This window comes from Argentina anserina, chromosome 3, assembly GCF_933775445.1.
Source record: "Argentina anserina chromosome 3, drPotAnse1.1, whole genome shotgun sequence".
Classification (NCBI taxonomy): Eukaryota; Viridiplantae; Streptophyta; class Magnoliopsida; order Rosales; family Rosaceae; genus Argentina; species Argentina anserina.
Window position 1 is genome coordinate 8,248,656 of NC_065874.1, and position 18,758 is coordinate 8,267,413.

The window sequence follows — 18,758 nt, forward strand, 5'->3', positions numbered from 1 at the left end:
TCAGATGATGAGATATCTAAACATTACCCAACTGAAGTTTACCTTCTTTTCTAGGCAAGGGCTACTTGCTATGAAGCAGAAGCATTGAAAACTTCAAGTTTATACATGATGTACAGTTGGATTATTATTAAAGGTTAATGTAGGAGACTGAAAACTTTGAAAACAGACTTTACCTTGGTTGCTAGAGTACCAGGCAGATGGCAAATGGAACTGAATAAACTTCAATTACAAACCTCCAATGTTGGAAGCAGAGAAAAACTATTAGCAAACCAAATTGGTAATATCATTAGTTTACCTTATTCTGTCAATCCTTCCCATGCGAGATAAAAATGATTCTACTAATCGACTAAACCAAAACAACTGCAATTCATATAGTGGAAGAGGCATTGTTCACTTGCCATGCAGCTGCCAACATTATGGGTCTTCCTTTCCACCCAAGGAGGAGACAACCCTTCTCACTAGCCAAACTGTACCCATCACAACCATAAACAGATAGCATCATCCTGGCTTGACTTGTACACTTCAATCCCATAACTTGAAACCCTGCTCTGCCTAATTGCCTTCTCCATTGGTCTGCCCTTTCGTGCCTTTCAACCCTATTTAATCCCTCAAAGGCAACAATGTTCCGAATTTCATCTGCAAAGTGAAGTCTCTCTATCTTCATCCTCTGAGGGCTGTTTCGTGGGAGGCTCACCTCGAGTGAGTCGAAAATTGCAGAATAAAAGTGAAGAGACTCGAGAAATCTTCCAAGAAAAAACGGACCATTATGATTTGCATCTTGTTCTACCAATGTAAGCACACTAGGACTTAATTTCTTCAAGGCTTGGAGGATTGCTTTCAAGGACCCTCTACTCTCTTTGACATACTTATGCAAGTGCATTATGCTATTGACACATAATGCTTCCCCTTCTCTCAAGTCTAGATTCTCTTTAGTAAGAAGTGATGGCTTTACCGGCTCTGAGATCATGTTAAATTCTACTGGTATCCCAAGTGAGCTAGCTTCCTCCACCAGGACTCTCATCCCAGCTTCAAGCTCAAAGACATTGTGATCTTCAACTAGTCCTGTGATTCGAAGCTTCTTAGGCGGGCCTTCAGGTCTTGATGCAAGAGTTCTTAACAACGATGGCCATTGAAGAGTGTGCTCCATTCCCAAATCGATGATATGCAAGGTCTCCTTCCCTTGTGCTGCTTGACATATAGCTTCATTCGCAACCATGAAACCGAAAGCTATGTAGGGAGTTGTCTGGTGAAGGAGTTGAAAGGCCTCCATTTTCTCCTCCCTTGCGATCGTCGACACATCCATAGTATCATTGTTGAATGTACCATTTAGTTTCACATTTTGAAGAAGAGAGAGCCTAGACTTCAGCCCCATTGCAAAGCAGTGCGATACTCTCTGCATGGAATCGCCGAGAGGACTAACCGAAGCCCAGATTTGAGTGAGCAATGATTCTGCAAGCCTTGTGTCCCTGCATCCCACAGCTTCAGCACAAGCCAGTAACATGTGCACCAAGTGAAGCCCTTGATCCACACCATGGCTCACCTCTTCAACACTAGGCACCATACTAGTTTGATCATCTACGACTCCAAAATCCTCAACTGAGCCACACATCTCCATCTGATCATCTCCCTCCATCATCATCATGACATCTGCATATGGATCATCCCCCATTGAAAATGTCTGCACCCCATCTTGGAAGTAATCAAAACTACTTGGTTCTTTCTCCAGGGACTGATAATCGCTGTCGATATCCTTGCAGTTATCCATGTTGATGAAGCTGTCAACAAACTCATCAACTTCAGAAGCAGGCAAGCAAGGAGTGGTGGTTGAATCATCAGAGGGTGAACAATATTCAATCTCATTTAGTATCTCCTCCCACTCTCCTCCTCGTTCTTGCTCAAGTCTTGCTGGACAGAACCTTCGAATAGCGAGATCATGGTTGAGACTCTCATGGAATGGGATGGAGAGCCAAGCATTGAACTCTTCCATTGGAAGCAGATTATGGGAGAGAAGGGCAACAATAAGGAAGTTTATTAGGTTAGCTAGATATTTGGAACTTGGGTTGTTCCCCAACTCAATGTGTATAAAGCTCGTCCTTTATTAACTATGCCGAGTTTGAATATTCTCTTTGTTTAGAAGTGATGACCAATGATATCCCATACAAATTAAACTAATCCATTGAGATAATTTATCTACTCTAAGCATAAACAATTTTGAAGATTGTACAAGTATAGATAGTTATTTTGACTTTGATCGAGCATAAGGTAGTGTATCCATCTTTCGGTACCAATAGAGCTACCAATTCTCGAGGGAGTAGGTATATGTTCCTTGACACTAAAGCTACAAATTTCGTTGTACATCAGAGCCTATATAGTTCATCTTCGATTCATAAACTGAACAATGAAAACACAAGCTCAGTTTTAGCCAATATGTAGATGAATTGATTTGATCAAGCATGCACTAAAAAACTTCACCTTGTCACAATGAATACACTAGGCATTTTGCTTAGGGTTCATCAAACTAGTTGGATTCCACCTCAAAGGGAACATAATGAGAGCCATTTTTTTCAAACTTCTTGTTACATCTGTAATTAACTAAACGTCTAGGAAAGGTAGGTTAGCATATCTTACAGCAAAGCATACTAGCCGGCCTTGAAAGACAAACAGATTTGGAGGCTAGGGTCGGTAACCACAACTAATTTCTGGGGTCCGTTGTTTTTAATTGGTGTCGTTTGCTTTTTGGCATTAATCATACTCTCACATGAGTCGGCCAACAAGTAATGAGACATCTAGGAGGTGGCCTTTACTTGCAAGCATTCATTTGATGGCTTCTGGTTATTATGTTGAGAAAACTGAGCTTTGAAGAAGTGTTTTTTTTTTTGGTAACATAGGAAGAAGTGTTGTGGTCTTTGCTAGTCCATATATATGGTAGGAAGAAGTGTTGTGTTCTTTGCTAGTCCATATATATGGTACTTAGAGTAGGGATCCGATGAGACCGCCCTTAATTTTCCGATTTAAGCAGTTCTAGATAGAAATAGAATGAATAAGTACACAAATGTATATGTATATGTATATATATAGTGCAAAGACACCATGGCAACTAAAACAAACAAATAGGCATGTCATCCTCAGTAGGTCGATCCGGTTAAATTTAGAAAGCTTGTAAAGAAGAAATTAGACAATTCATACACAAATTGGGTGGATCTGAAACCGATCTCAATACATTACCCCCATTAATGTGTGTGTGTGTGTGAGAGAGAGAGAGAGAGAGAGAGAGAGAGAGCCACATGAACTGAAGTGTGGTGACCAAATGACTAAGTTCGCGACACATAGGGGATGACTGGGATCACAGTCACACGACACACCCAATTCACTGGGCCCGTAAAAACTCGCAAGGCCCGCCTTAGGTGGACGAGCTTGGATCTTCGTATTTTTAAAAATACCCGGCTCTGCACTTATTTAAATTTATTGACCCGGGCCATGCCGAGCCCGGCCCGTTGACGGGAACGACTTGTTCGGAAGTAAAATTGTTATCCACCCATAATTTACCCATTATGTACCCACCTCTCAAATCAAATTACATGTGTCTTTTTTTTAACTATAGTTTAACCATAATAAAGAATACAAATTCAACAAAATATAAATATGATTTCAATTAATTTTAACTTTAACTCAGATTTTGTCTCCTTTTCTTGTTCAACAAATTCAACCCAAACTCATTTTTGGATTTCAATCAAAAGAAAATTTCATTATGCATCTACTGAAGTGAATGAATGAACCCATATGAACAGTGTAATTTGGTACCACCGTGGTTGACTATTGTCTTCACTTTCAAGCTTCTATATTTGTAAATTGTGAAAGTCATGGGTAATATCAAGAAGAAGAAGTAGCAAGCTCGCATATATGGAATCTAAACCCATATACTATATGAACAAATTATAATTGAAGCTCTGGGCTCGTCCATGTATGGCCATTGATGACGATGAGATCAAGATGAGGATAAAGAATTCAAGAGGATGTGAAACTATTTATCTGGTACATTAAACTCACAATGAATTAATGTTAATTATTTTTATATAATGAAAATTAAAACAATAAATTTAAAAAGGGTTCAGTGAAATTTAATATAAAAAATTAGAATTTAATTATTTTAAATTTATATTAAAAACTATAGTTAAGTCAAATTAAAATAGACACATATCATTTGATTTGAGAGATAATCACGGGTGAGCAAATTAGGATTTAGGAGGCAGTTATTCACTGAAACCATACTTTTCCACCGTCAGCGCCAAAGCATTCCAGCCACGTGGAGGCCCAAGAACACTGGCCAGAGCTCTCACCGCTCGAAACGTGTCACTCTAGCGATGCTGCAACCAGAACCCCCAACTCACTCTCTCTCTCTCTCAGGAGAAACCAGATTTCAAACACCCTCTGTCCCTCCCTTTTAAACTCTCCCCCAAATTCTCTCTAAGTTTCTCACCTTTTTCTTAGGGTTTCTGCCAAGAACAAGATTTTCCCCTCAGCTCTAATGGTAAAAACTTTACTGTCTTTTTGGGCCTCTTTTGTGAAATTTTACTGCTAGATCCCTTGTTTAGGTTGTTGCTTTACTTCTGTGTATTCTATTTTTGGGTGATGGGAAAATTAGGTAAGAACTGAAAGTGGGAAATTTTACATCTTGGTGGGTTCAATTAGTGTGAAGATGATAAACATAAAAGATTGATCTTTTTTGGTGTTGTTTTCTGAGCTGCCAGATAGTGTTTGCATTAGGGGCTTTGAATGTGGATGAGGTGAATTTGAACTAGTTGAGTTTCTTATCTTGGAGCAAAGTTTATAAAGTTTGCATCTTTGGGTTGATTTGAGCTTTACTTGGTAGAAACTTGAAGGCATGCGGTTGTTAAGTGTTTGTGCAATCTGCATGATGACCCTTAATATGTTTAGCTAAGCTGTTTTTGGGGTTTGATACGAATCATATGATCAATTGGATAGGTTCTTCTACTTCGGGGTGTGTGTTATTTGGCTTTGTGTTTTTGATGACTTTGGTTATGTATTTGTGATTACAAGTCATCAGGAATGATATTCTGCAGAAATAAGGCACTTTTTGTAGTGAAGGTGGGAGAGGTCAGTAAGTCAGTTTACCTTGATAAGATTGTTTGCATCTGTGAGGGTTTAAAGGTTTCTATTGTTCCATTCAGATGTATTAGGAAAAAAGGTGGTAGATATATTAGAGCTAGAGGTTACAATTGAAGTATAGTTTTGTGTTGAAGAAATTAATACTGAAGTAAGGTAGCCTTAGCATAGGCTTTTGTAGAAGCATGTATATATTAGAGAAAATGTAACTACAAGTCATGGTTAGCATTTAGAAAACAGAAACGGGTTATTGATGTGGGGAAGCTCTTCGATTTATCTGTAATGTTTTCCTGCCTTCTTTTTACGTTCGTTTTTATCTTAGAAGTTTCTTCACACCAGTTATCTAGAAGCTACAACATTGACAGTCTCTTATATTCTCAATCAGAGAAAGAAACAATTTGTTTCGTCAGGCATGAAAAGATATCCACCCAACTCGATAAATGTGGAGCTTTGTTCACATTTTTTGTGTGTGCCTGTGCTTTATAATCTTATCTCATAGAGTCTGTGTATGTTCTAATTTATTTTCTTCATTGCTTATTCTTTATACAGCATTGTGACTAGAGAATAATAAGGACAGGAATATACTTTTCCATTGCTGAACATATAAACATGGATCACTTGGAACAAACACAACAGCAACAGCAGCAGCAGCAGCAGCCTGTGGTTGGTATTGCTTCTGGTTCTGATCGGATGTCATATGCTCCTCCGTCCTACCAAACTGCTCCTATGGTGGCTTCTGGAAATCCTGCTGTCATGCCCTCTCTGACACAGCCGCCCCAGACTTTCTCTAGTTCCCCACATCAGATTACCTACCAGCAAGCTCAGCACTTCCACAGCCAACAGCAGCAGCAACAACTGCAGCAGCTTCAGGTGTTCTGGGGCAACCAAATGCATGACATTGAACAAACAACTGACTTCAAGAATCACAGCCTTCCACTTGCTAGAATTAAGAAAATCATGAAAGCTGATGAGGATGTCCGAATGATATCTGCTGAGGCTCCGGTGATATTTGCAAAGGCATGTGAAATATTCATCTTGGAGCTCACTTTGCGCTCATGGATTCACACAGAAGAGAACAAGAGAAGGACATTACAAAAGAATGATATTGCGGCTGCAATTTCAAGGACTGATGTGTTTGATTTTTTGGTTGACATTATCCCAAGAGATGAGTTAAAAGAGGAGGGACTTGGAGTGACCAAGGCCAGCATACCTGTGATGGGTTCTGCGGCAGATATTCCATATTATTTTGTTCCACAGCAGCCTATTGGTGCTCCTGGGATGATCATGGGGAAGCCAGTGGATCAAGCGACAATATATGGTGCTCAGCAGCCTCGGTCATCTATGGCTTTCATGCCCTGGGCTCCATCCCAACCTCAGCAGTTGCTGCCACAGCAGCAACAACAATCCCAACAGCAGCAAACAGACAATTAGCAATTGTTGCTGAGGTACTCTCAAAGCCGTTCCCAGGCATAGTTTCTAATTGTTAGTTGAGTTTAGTGTTGTGTTAGTTGATCCTAAATCCAAGTAGGCTGTGTGGTCAGCAAATGTTAGGTCGTTATATTATCTATGCGCTTGTATTGCTTCTGATGTGAAACTTACCTTAAGGTGTGCTTATTATTCCGTCCGATCATTGCTTATGACTTTCTCTTAAATTAGTTTGCTTTGGTAGCGGACGAAGAGAGATTTAGAAGTCTGAAAATTGTTTAGTCTACTGAGATTTTATAGTGTTATCAATGCTAATTTGAATTGCTAACTTATGTAAACATCTCTGCTCAAATAACCTGAGCAGAAAAATATAATTTTTTGTGTCGGAAGATCAACTGCCTACTTCCATGTAAGTGTAACTGGATGTCTGGATCAGATTAAATGGCTGAATGTTGCTGCTACCTGTGTGCTATGAACATGAGGGTGAGCATATTATAGCTGGATTCTTTAAAATTGAAGTGTGATTTCTATCCGAAGTTTTGGAATCATAATCATTGGATCCATAGCCCCCAGGTATGTAATCTATGGATGGTATTAAAAGGGAAAATTGTCTCCAAAGTAGAATGGTTTTCTTGTACTTCCTGTTAATATGCTTTTCACAGCGTATCAGGATATCAAACAAAAAGGATATCAATATCAATATATGGCAAACCAATTTTGCCTCCTTCACATGCATCTTCTTGAAACCGTAATATATCTTATAGATTATGGAAGAACTGCAAAACAAACGAGAGAAGCACATACCTGGTACTCAGCCATCACTGCAAAATCATGTCCTACAATTTAAGCAATGGTAGCTTCTCAACTACAGAGCTTACATTTTTAAACTAGATGATTTCACACGATTAATTTGTTACAACTTGTCGAATAACAGATAAATCAGGACGATTGTCTCTTTTAAAAAATTTTGAATGCATTGAGAAAAAAACTTTTTGGATCAGTAATTAACGGTATCCAAAACGTGCTCCCATATTGATCTTCTTACCTTTTCAAAAATATTCCGCATTTAACCAGCTCTATAATTTGTATTTACAACTTCCTGAAAATACTCTTGATTTTTTGATTCGTTTATAACTGCAGGGTTTTTCTTTTACGGTTTTTCTAACTGCAGAACTTCAAAGGCTTCTGCTTCCTCCTCTGTTTCTCCTCTGTTATTTAAGCCATAAACTAAGACAGCCACACCAATTGATTAGGTTCTCCAGAGGCTCTTTTAGCTCTTTGTCAGTTTCTTTCTGTTATACAGAGCTCTTTCTACCGGTGATCCTCTTCTCTCTGGTACGTACATTCACAAATTGCTCGCTCTGTTTACGCCAATAATACTTAATTTATAGAAATAATAGTTTGTGCTTGGTTGTGTGCCATTTTGTTTAAAGATCAATGCTTGTAATCGTATTTTTTGGTTTCTGATACCTTTTTAAGTTTTAAGATAAGCGCTCAAGTTTATAATCGTAATTGCTTTTCTGGTGAAGCTTGACAGTGTTGAGATTTATAGATACTAATGTTTTCTTTGTCTGTGTTTGCTTTGCTCTGGTGACAATATTGTTTTTAGAAAAGTAAAATGTGAATATCTCTGGCCTTCAATTCCAATAACAATTAATTGGAAAGTTTTGGATTCATCGGTGTTTCGAAGATTATCTTATTGTCATGATGTTTATCTAATCACGAAAACAGCTTTGTTGTTTTTCTGTATGTCACCTCCAGAATATTGAATTATTGAGATAAAGCTGGTTCTTGGTTTTAATGCCTGCCTGTATTGAATATTATTGGTTATGGTTTCAGTTTGTGTTTGGTTTTGATAATTTGACAGTTAGTGCAGGTGTGAATAATGGCTAATCAGGAAGACTTTTCCCTCAAGGAAACCAGCCCGAACATTAGTGGCCGGAGGGTCTCCTCCGGTCCAGTGTCTAATTTTGATCTAGTGGAGCACATGCACTATTTGTATGTGAGGGTTGTGAAAGCCAGGGAGTTGCCACTTTCCTGTGACCCTTTTGTTGAACTGAAGCTTGGAAACTATAGAGGTTGCACAAGGCCCTTCCAGAAGACTCCAAACCCAGTATGGAACCAGGTGTTTGCTTTCTCCAAAGACAGAATCCAAGATATAACTATGGAGATTTTGGTGAAGGACAGGGCTGTTGTCGTGGATGGTCAAGGTCCAGCTACCATTGGCAAGTTTTCTTTCATTGTTCCTGAGGCTCCATTGAGAGTTCCACCGGATAGTGCTTTGGCACCGGAATGGTACAGACTTGATGGTCCAAATGGGGTTAAGATTCCTGGAGAGTTGATGCTGTCCTTTTGGTTTGGAACGCAGGCAGACGAGGTATTTTCAGAAGCTTGGCAGGCTGATGTTGCTGCAGTCAGTGGGGATTGTGTTTCCACTACGCGTTCCAAAGTTTATCTTTCACCTAGGCTTTGGTATCTTAGAGTGAATGTGATAGAAGCTCAGGATCTGATACTAAAATTCAGTAAGGTAGAGACATCACAGTTGTTGGTAAAAGCATATCTTGGAAATTTGAGTACGATGACTAGAGTTTCTAAAAATAAAAGTATAAACCCAGAGTGGAATGAAGACCTAATGTTTGTTGCAGCAGAACCATTTGATGATCCGTTGATTGTGAGTGTGGTGGAGTTGGTGAACGGAAGGGATCAACATTGTATAGGGATGTGTGTGATTCCTCTAAGCGATGTGGAGAAGAGGATCGGTGCTGCTCCTCCTGCGAATAAGTGGTATAATCTTTCTGTCATGGTTCAGGGCCAGGAGACTGATGTGAGGTTTGCTAGTAAGCTCCACATGAGGGTTAGTTTGGATGGGGGATACCATGTTATTGATGAGCCTATTAGTAATATTAGTGATCTTCTCCCATCATCAAAGTTACTGTGGAGACCTCCTATCGGGGTTCTGGAGTTGGGAATCTTGAGTGCTACTGGACTATCACCTATTGAGAACAATAAGCCTTCAAATCAAGTCTGGCCATATTGTGTGGCAAAATATGGGACTAAGTGGGTGAAAACAAGGACAGTTGTTGATAGTTTGGCACCAAAATGGAATGAGCAATATACCTGGGGAGTCTACGATCCATGTACTGTGATTACCATTGGAGTTTTTGTCAATGAGCATCTACAATGTGGTAATGATAAAGAGGACTCATGTATGGGGAAGGTAAGGATTCGTCTATCTACTCTCGAAACTAATAAGGTTTACACAAATTCTTATCCCCTTGTGGTTCTAACACGTTCTGGTTTAAAGAAGACGGGTGAAATCCAACTGGCTGTGAGATTTTCTTGCTCATCTCTGCTTAACTTGCTCAATCAATATTCACAGCCTCTGCTCCCCAAACTGCATTACATTCTCCCTCTATCTACATTTCAGCTTCATATCTTGAGAGACCAAGCGGCTCATGTCATCAGATCAAGGTTAAGTCGGGCTGAGCCACCATTAAGGAAAGAGGTTGTGAATTACATGCTGGATGCCAATGCACATCAATGGAGCGTTAGAAGAGGCAAAGCCAATTACACCAGGATCGTCAAACTCTTTGATGGCTTTGCTGCTATTTACAAATGGTTTGAGAATATCCGCAAATGGACTAATCCCATTGTCACGGTGATCGTCCATATTTTCTTCTTGCTTGTGCTTTTCTTTCCTGGTGTGTTACTTCCCACTATTCTTTTCTACTTCTGTGGCATAGGGATTTGTCGATATCGGACAAGGCCAAGACAGATTGCATACATAAACACCAAATTGTCTATTGCCTCCAACATAACTTTAGAAGACTTGGCTGAAGAGTTTGATCGGTTTCCATCAGAACAAACTAACATTATTGAACTAAAAATGAGGTACGATAAACTTCGAAGCCTTGGGGGAAAGATTCAGACATTGCTGGGTGACATAGCAAATCAAGGGGAGAGAGTTCAATCTTTGGTGAGCTGGAGGGATCCAAGAGCTACATGTATGTTTGTCATCTTTTCTTTTGTTGCTGGGGTAATAGCTTTCCTTGTCCCTTTCAGAGTCTTAGCCATTGTTGCAATCTTTTATGAGCTAAGGCACCCGAGTTTGCGTATCGACCTCCCTTCATTCCCACAAAACTTTCTCAAGAGGATGCCAGCCAAATCTGATACCATGATTTGAGGTTTCTGATATTGAATTATTCGTTTCACTCCTTTTCTTTTATGTATTCGTACGCGTAGAGAATTGTTCTTTAAAAATATGATTGATTACATGTGGCCTTCTGTATGATCAGATGTTTGGAGCAGTTTGCCTATGTTTTCATATCGATATGGTCTTTGCTTTCCTCAAGAAGTACATGGAGATGATTAATTTTCCTTATTGAAACTGTTTGAGCACTTGTTCTGTTAACAATTCCCTGAAATACTCGAGCAGCTTGTTCTTGATGATCCGGCACATAATCTCTTGCAAACCTCAACTTTCAAGTAATTGACAGCGCGGAAGAGACACTTCAATGTTGGCCTGATGATTGGATTGTTTATAATTGGATTGTATATATCGTGTTCTTAATCTGATCTTACAAATTGTGGCAAAGATGAACAATATTTTTTTCTCACTCGATCGCTCGAGCCATATAGTCATGAGTCATGACACATGTTTAATTTAGTTATGACTTTAAAGTTTAATGTTTTACGTAAGAGCATTGTGAAGCCATACGTACTCTTGAGAGTTCTGATAAATTGGCCAAACCCAACGAGGAATGCATCAGTACAAACGGCAAACCAACCAACTGAAGTAAAGCTATGATGATTCATAATCGACATATTCTTCATTTATTAATTCCAAATCGACCAGAAATCAGAAAATCCTCCGACTCTGCGATTCTTTTATTGAAAGCAAAAGAAAATTACTTACCTTCAATGAAAATCATCATCAAGGTTTTCATGAGCCCAAGGATGTTCTGCCTTGACCTTCTCATACTCCTCACCACTGAAGTCATTCTCCAATTGAAAGAGCTTCCTCACAAAGTCGACATCCTTGTTCTTAATCTGATCAGACACTGTCTTACAGAGGAAGTCAAGGAAATATTTGATCTCCAAGTAATTGGCCGTGTTGGTGAGATCCAGTAGACTCTTAGGGCTCATGTCCTTAATGTACTCGGACTGGAAGGCCTTGAGTTCCTTGTCCTTGCCTTTGAGGTCGACATAGTTGCTGCAGTACTCTATGACCTTCTCCAACTCCCAGCTCTCCACATTGTGTAAGGGCATCGCCGTCTCGTAAGAGATATTGTCCTCCTCGATGAAGGCCTTGATGGTAGATATCTCCATGGCCACTTCTTTCTTCAACTCGAAGACCTTGCCGTCTGCTGTCCGTACCACGATCTTGTTCTGGCTGTCTTCAGCGACGGTGGTGGGGATGTTTTCTTGATTGCCCGCTGGAGTTGACATAGCTGCTGCCTGGTTTGATGTGTGGATTGATTGAGAATGGTTAGAGACTTGAAGCTTTGCAATGGAGGGGTCTCAGGGCGAGGTTGTCGGTGCTTCTTGAAGTATGTTATTATTTGAGTTATCTTGGGGTGGTGCATTGGACGTGTTGTTTTAAGTAGGTACGTAATTGATTGTTATTCCTACTTAAAATTGGATTTTTTTATTAATAGCTTTAGATATTGTGATTTGCAAAAAAAAAATACCTTTACGGAGTTTACGAGTGCGTATTCACACCTTATTTTCTTAAGTCCTACAAGCCTGACTCACATTTATCGTGAAGCAAACGTGGCTAAGTTAGTTCAGCTTGTTAGTATTGCTAATGTTGATGCATTTTGGTCAGATGAAAGTCTAGTTATTTTCAGTATGTTCTTTACGAGGTTCTTTGTAATGCTATTACTGTAACCCAAAGACAAAACTCTGATGTTCTGTTAATTGAATAATTTGAGTTGGGGGATTTTTCATTCTTTCCCCCGACCCCTTAAAAAAAAGGTTCTTGGCCACTATTCGTGGTCCGTACTAACTAGACATGGGTATGGGCCTCCATACCTAAGCCCATATATATTGATGCCCAACTTTGTTAGATATCGATCAATTTGAAACTTTATAACTATGGAAGAAAGCGTTCTGGATCTATCGGAAACTGTGGTTTTCAATCAATAAGAATATTTTTTTTTATTTGTAGATGAGATAAGGGAGGTGATGTTTGGGACGTTGTTTTCAATGGTATTGTGCTTGTTCAATATTTAGTGCTAGCAAAGCGCTATCATTGATGTGTAACCTGTGCGGTCATATGAGCCGCAAAAAATCAGAAAACTTTTTGAGTTTTTTCTTTAATTGAAGAAAAAAACTCAAATATTATAACGAGTATATTGTGAGTTAAACGTACTTACGACCTCTTACTTATAAAAACGAGATAAGAGAGGTGTCGTCAGACCAAATGGTAAAAAAATGGGCATTTGATTACATATATGTTTAAGTACATAATATCAAGGTTCTAAAAATCTCTGTCTAGACCCGATTAGTCCCCACCTAGGCGGTAGGTTGTTACACACTGCCTGATTATGTCCTAGTCCCCCAAGCTAGGCGGGAAGCTAAACGTCAACCAATTAGTTCGTCTAATCGACTGACTAGGCCGTCTAATCGGCGCCTATGCGGCTTGAGTTTGAATTTTTTTTCAAGCATGCACTTGGAAAAATCAAAATCACAATGCTTTTCAATTTCTAGAATTTCATTGTATCATTGTTGTTGAACATTTTATCTACATTTTGAGTATTTTCACTATATTTGAACACTATAATACTAATTATATTCTTGTTTTTATATAAATATATGCATTCATAGTTAAAAACAAAAAACCACCTAATCTCTGTCTAGTCCTCTAGGAACTAATCCCTAATTTTCTGCTCAACTAACGTCTAGCGTTTTTTAGAACCTTTCATAATATATATTTAATTTGTATCAATATATGCCTAAACACCCAGATTTCTCCCCAAACTTGCATCAATTCAAGCAATGATCGATAGATTATGAACTTAAAGTACAAATTTCAATGAAAAAATTGAGAACTCTTACGATAGAAAGAGATAAAAAAGAGAAGCAACAACTTCCGAATTTCTCTCACAAAGTCACAATCTACATCAACATTTCCACCCTTCACCTCTTCAGGTACTCAGCATAGAACTTCATCAGCTCCTTCTTCCCGGCCTAGTCGTGCTCAGTCTTCGGCTTCAAGGCTAAATGTTTGGAGCAGAAGTCAATAATCCTCGTGAGTTCCTTGATGTGGACGTTAGGTATAGGCATAACTATGTCTCCCGAGATCACCTCATTCTCGATGAAGGTCTTAATGGTTCCCAACTCCATTGCCACATCCTTCTCTACGATGAGGATCTCGCCGTCGGAAGTCTTCAAGGAGATCTTCTTCCTGGTCTCGCCGGAGGTCAATAATCCTTGCTGTCTAATGCTGGTTCCACCTCACACTACAGATCAGTGTTTTAAAACGCGAAGGCGTACCTCAAGGCGTTTTTGCAAGAGCCTTAAGCTTTAACGCTTAAGGCGTAAAAAGCGTAAGCCTTACGACATAAAAATAATAAACAAACCTATTTAAATGTAACGATTATTTTTATACATATCAATTGAAGAATACCTTATAAAACATAACAGTTCTCATGCATACATATAATAAGTGGCTAGGGATACCTTATTCAATGCACCAACTCTTCACATTAGGTGGAACTTTAGGACAAGTTTTGATTCCTTAACGTGAACCAACAAGATGCTGCTTGAACCTAGAAATGTCATCAGTACATCTTTGATTACAGAAACTGCATAGAAAATATGTTAAGTGGCCAGGAATCGGTGTAGTCCATTGCCAAGCACCATCTTTCTTTGTTGATGCAGTTGCACTAGTACTAGCATTATCACTGTTACTACCGAAAGTACTCATGGTTACCTATCAATAATCCAGATTCAAAAGCTAATAAGAACACAATTATACAATTATATATATTCAAAAGCTTAACTCTGATACAAGGACACAATTCAACACAATTCAAGTAATTTGCCGCAAGGACACAATTATACAATTATACAAGGCAAGGACACAATTCAACACAATTCAACACAATTCAAAACAACAGCTTATAACCTAGATTAATAATTAAGGGGCAAACATAATAATTTAATAAGATTATAACAAGCCTTATCCTCAACTCTGGGCAGCCAAGATGAAAGTCATAATAAGAGTCTTGTATAATACCTCTGGTCGAATGCCAAGGAACCGAAACAGGGTTAGGCTTCAACACCCATGAATCCCCCACAACAACAACAAGATCACCATCAATGCTTTTGAACTTGAAATCCTCCAAAACAGTGACATCACAATCATCACCATCAATAAGCTTCAAATGCAGAGGATGAGCCAGCATAAGCAAGTCTCCCCACCCTTTCTTCTCCCATTGATACTCCAAAGCAAACGGCTTTGTAAACACATCTTCACCAGAAACAGGGTAGCAAAAGCTGAACCGATCAAGAACAGACTCGAACTGCGGGTCTGATTCTGGCAGTATTGCAATCCTCACAATGCCGGAAAACCTAGTTGATTTGATCAAAGATACGGTGTGATTAACTTGAAGTCAGAGAATCAGTTCATGGCAATCTATTGTAAAACAAAAATATATGAGTGAGAGTTGGTGTTATCACATCTGAATTCAAATCAATGATACAATCTCATATCAATATATACAAATAAAAGAGAGCTTGGAGGGGCTTTGGATCAGAGAGCCTCGACATGAAGATTTTGTGATTATTATCATTGACTAAACAGAACCCAGCCCTCAGTTGAAGTGATAGAATGAACTCAATGAAGTCACCAACCAAATTAAAAGCAATCGGTATCATACCTTCAAAGCCCAATCAAGCGAAACTCCTGAAGAAGAATAGATTGATTTGTGTTTCCGTCTCTGCGATGCGTCTCTTCTCTACGGTTTGGTCGAGAGTTTCTCTTCTTTTCTTCTCTTTATTTTCGTTAATCATCCAAAACGACATCGTTTTGGTCTTTTAGGTATAAAAAAAAAACCTGAAAACTCGCCTTTGTGCGCGTTTTTTGCGCTTTTTAAGCCTTAATGCGCGTTTTTTGCGCCTCTGCGCTTTTCTCAGAAAGGCGACTTTTTTTCGACTAAGCCTTGAGCTTTTTAAGCCTCAGACGAGTCTTGAGGCGAGTTTTTTAAAACATTGCTACAGATAGAGTCAAGCACTTATTACTTATTAGTGTTTAATTAAGTACAACTGCAACTCTATTTACATCTCTTATTTGACAAACACGGCAGATTAGATAACCCTACACTGGAATTAGAATAGAGAACTTTTCTGGCTAGCTATTTTTTCTCGAGCAGTTAGGATTACATGATTTAAAATAAATAACAATACACAAGCTAGCTCGGTATTCGCACCAGGTTCCGCTCATTATACTCTTTCCCATCAACAAGACAAAAAAGGAAAAATGATATATTGGCACGAAGATTAAGGATTACAATAATCTCTGTATCGGCTCTTTACTCAATAAGTTTATTACAAATTTTTTTTTGAAACCTTTTTATTTATTTATTTAACAAATGAGAGAAACAAAAGAACCTGATCTCTTATGTCTAATAAACTCCAACAAAGAGGATAAACAAAAGCTCAATTCGGCATGTGTACACTCACACATGTAAAACCATAGATATAGAAACCCTAGCAAATAGCAAACCCTCAGTCAAGAAACCGTTAATTAAAGGACGAGATAAAACTGATAACATTGGCAGACAGTTGTGAGATACCAAGAATATAGAAAATAGACATATCATGATGCTTCTTGTAAGGATAAAAAGAATGCAGAGCAGACTCTCTGAACAATTCCAAAAGATGACGTTGGGCTTCCAACACATTAAAATTCTTACATTCGAAACACACCAGATTCCTAGTGATCCAAATAAACCAAATTAGATTACAGGAGACTAGAAACCAAAGTTGACGTTTAGGTTTTGGGAACGCTAAAACACCAACATCATTAAACACTTCATCAAGGGTACCCCAAGGCGAGAATGAATGAGAAAATAGAATGCAAACTTATTTCCATAAAGCCACAATTTCAGAACAATGCAAAAGAATATGTGTACCCGATTCCGCATGACTTCCACAAAATGAGCAACGAGATGGAAGTGAAAAACCTCGCCGTTGTAAAATCTCATCAGTTAGTAAACGCCCATGAAGAGCTTTCCAAACAACAAGAGTTTTGCGGGGTTGAATTGCTTTATTCCATATCACTTTACCTCAATCTTTATGATCACCATGATTTGAGAAGAAAACAAAAGCTTCTTTTGCTGTCAGAATTCTTGAGGAGAAGTGCGGTCATAAAAGATAGTCAGATGTGTCTGCATCAGGCAAAGCAATGTGCTCAATTTTTTATGCTGCTTCAGGGAACCCAATGAGAATCAACACTAACATTATTCACCTCAACATGAAGTGGAATAGAGCCACTTACTCCAACACTAGTAGCAAGAGGCTCACCCAAGCAAGTCCACTAAGTTTATTACAATGAAACTGTGATACATTTAGGCGCTAGGAAGTAAGATACCCTTTCGGAGCAGTATGATCATTTGAAGGAACTAGAGATAGCCTCGACCAGAATGATCATTACGTATCATTTCGTTGTCATTGATGATACAGAGCGTGACAAACAGGAAGTTGTGGTGGTAAACGTTCTATGATTTTATCTATGATTCCTTACCAAAATATTAACAATTTCTTGTTTATAACAATTAACAAGAATCTGGTGATTATACGTACTGTAGATTTTTAACTTTCACTCCCTAACTCCTAACTGTACTGCTATTTCTCAATCTCTTGTATCTTCTACTTGAACACACGATGGTGGAGTAGAAATTGATTATAAAACATATCATACCATTTCCCTCATCAAGCAAAGCCAACAAGATCCATCTCAAGTTACAATTAGCAAGTATACCTCACACAAACATAAATACCCAATTTAGTGAATTTACACTGTATAAAAAAGAAAGGCATGATAACGTACACGAAATAACAGTTCATGTCTTTATTGAAATGAAGTGCTTAACCCTAAAGAGCGTAGAGAACAGATCGTATTGAATCAACATCTTGCACATTCAGTCTTCTGCAGGATCTTCATCAACCCCCTCAAAAGCCCAGGCATACTGCTCCCGGAGCGCCTCCTCCTCCTCGGGAGTATAATCGCTCTCAATGCCAAACAATTTCCTCACATACTCCACGCTCTTGTTACTGATCCGGTCCGCCACTGTCTGATTCAACAAGTCCAGAAAGTCATTCACATTCAAGTAATCCGCAGCCAGAATGAGCTCCATTATGCGCTCGGTGGTGTCTTCCTTCATGTACTCTTTATAGAACTTCCTCAGCTCCTTCTTCCCGGCCTCGTCGAGCTCAGCCTTCGGCTTCAAGTCCAGGTGCTTGGTGCAGAAGTCGATGATTCTCGTCAGTTCCTTGCTGTGCACGTTAGGTATAGGCATCATCATGTCGCGGGGCACCCCGTCGTCTCCGAAGAAGGCCTTGACGGTTCCGAACTCCATCGCCACGTTCTCCTCCAATTCAAAGACCTCGTCATCGGAGGTCTTCAGGGAGATTGTCTTCTTTTCTTGGACGGTGTCTTCCTCGGTCGACATTGTACGTACAAAAGTGTGAGCTTAGGAACGATGATGATGGTGGTGATCAGGCGTTCGTTTAATTCTCTGTATATGTTTTCTGGTGAAGTGAAGAGATAACTTTATATTTGAGGGGTTCCGATCATTTGCCAAATAAAGGGTTTGATGCTAAAAACACGACGAATGCTGCTCATGTGTATTTATGCAAAATCAACGTGCTTTCACAATTCTCAAACTAACCAAGAAAAATGGTCTATACGTAAACACCATAAGAAGTTGGAGGTTTCCGGAAATGCCTGACAGTGGAGAGAAGACCTGGTAAGAAAAGCAGACTGAAGGTGATATAAATTTGTAACTCCTAGTATAAAGGAGGGAGGATTTTGACGACCACAGAAAACGCATGGTCTTGATCTTTTTAATCCATTTTGTTTACATGTTAAGAAGTCCTTATATTTCTTCAAAATTATTAGTGTGAGGTCCGAAATTCCATGATAACACGCTTAGTATGCTAGTGACGATTAGTTTGATGAGGAATATGATTTAAAAAAAAGA

General features: G+C 39.0%; 5 protein-coding genes across 5 annotated transcripts; 2 read left to right on the top strand and 3 right to left on the bottom strand.

The window, feature by feature from the left end:
* Positions 1–367: 367 nt before the first annotated feature.
* Positions 368–1,992, bottom strand: LOC126786961 (GRAS family protein RAD1-like). The gene has a single exon (XM_050512915.1). It carries the CDS (start codon positions 1,985–1,987, stop codon positions 368–370), a length of 1,620 nt encoding a protein of 539 aa, XP_050368872.1. The 5' UTR covers positions 1,988–1,992.
* Positions 1,993–4,261: 2,269 nt separating this feature from the next.
* Positions 4,262–6,759, top strand: LOC126787126 (nuclear transcription factor Y subunit C-2). Its single transcript, XM_050513056.1, has 2 exons — positions 4,262–4,528; positions 5,674–6,759. Exon 2 carries the CDS (start codon positions 5,734–5,736, stop codon positions 6,553–6,555), a length of 822 nt encoding a protein of 273 aa, XP_050369013.1. The 5' UTR covers positions 4,262–4,528; positions 5,674–5,733; the 3' UTR covers positions 6,556–6,759.
* Positions 6,760–8,434: 1,675 nt separating this feature from the next.
* Positions 8,435–10,732, top strand: LOC126788746 (FT-interacting protein 3-like). Its single transcript, XM_050514762.1, has one exon. It carries the CDS (start codon positions 8,435–8,437, stop codon positions 10,730–10,732), a length of 2,298 nt encoding a protein of 765 aa, XP_050370719.1.
* Positions 10,733–11,466: 734 nt separating this feature from the next.
* LOC126786962 (SKP1-like protein 14) lies at positions 11,467–11,997 on the bottom strand. Its single transcript, XM_050512916.1, has one exon. The coding sequence runs from the start codon at positions 11,995–11,997 to the stop codon at positions 11,467–11,469; it is 531 nt and encodes a 176-aa protein (XP_050368873.1).
* A 5,699-nt stretch (positions 11,998–17,696) lies between these two features.
* On the bottom strand, positions 17,697–18,227 carry LOC126786963 (SKP1-like protein 14). The gene has a single exon (XM_050512917.1). It carries the CDS (start codon positions 18,225–18,227, stop codon positions 17,697–17,699), a length of 531 nt encoding a protein of 176 aa, XP_050368874.1.
* Positions 18,228–18,758: the final 531 nt, after the last annotated feature.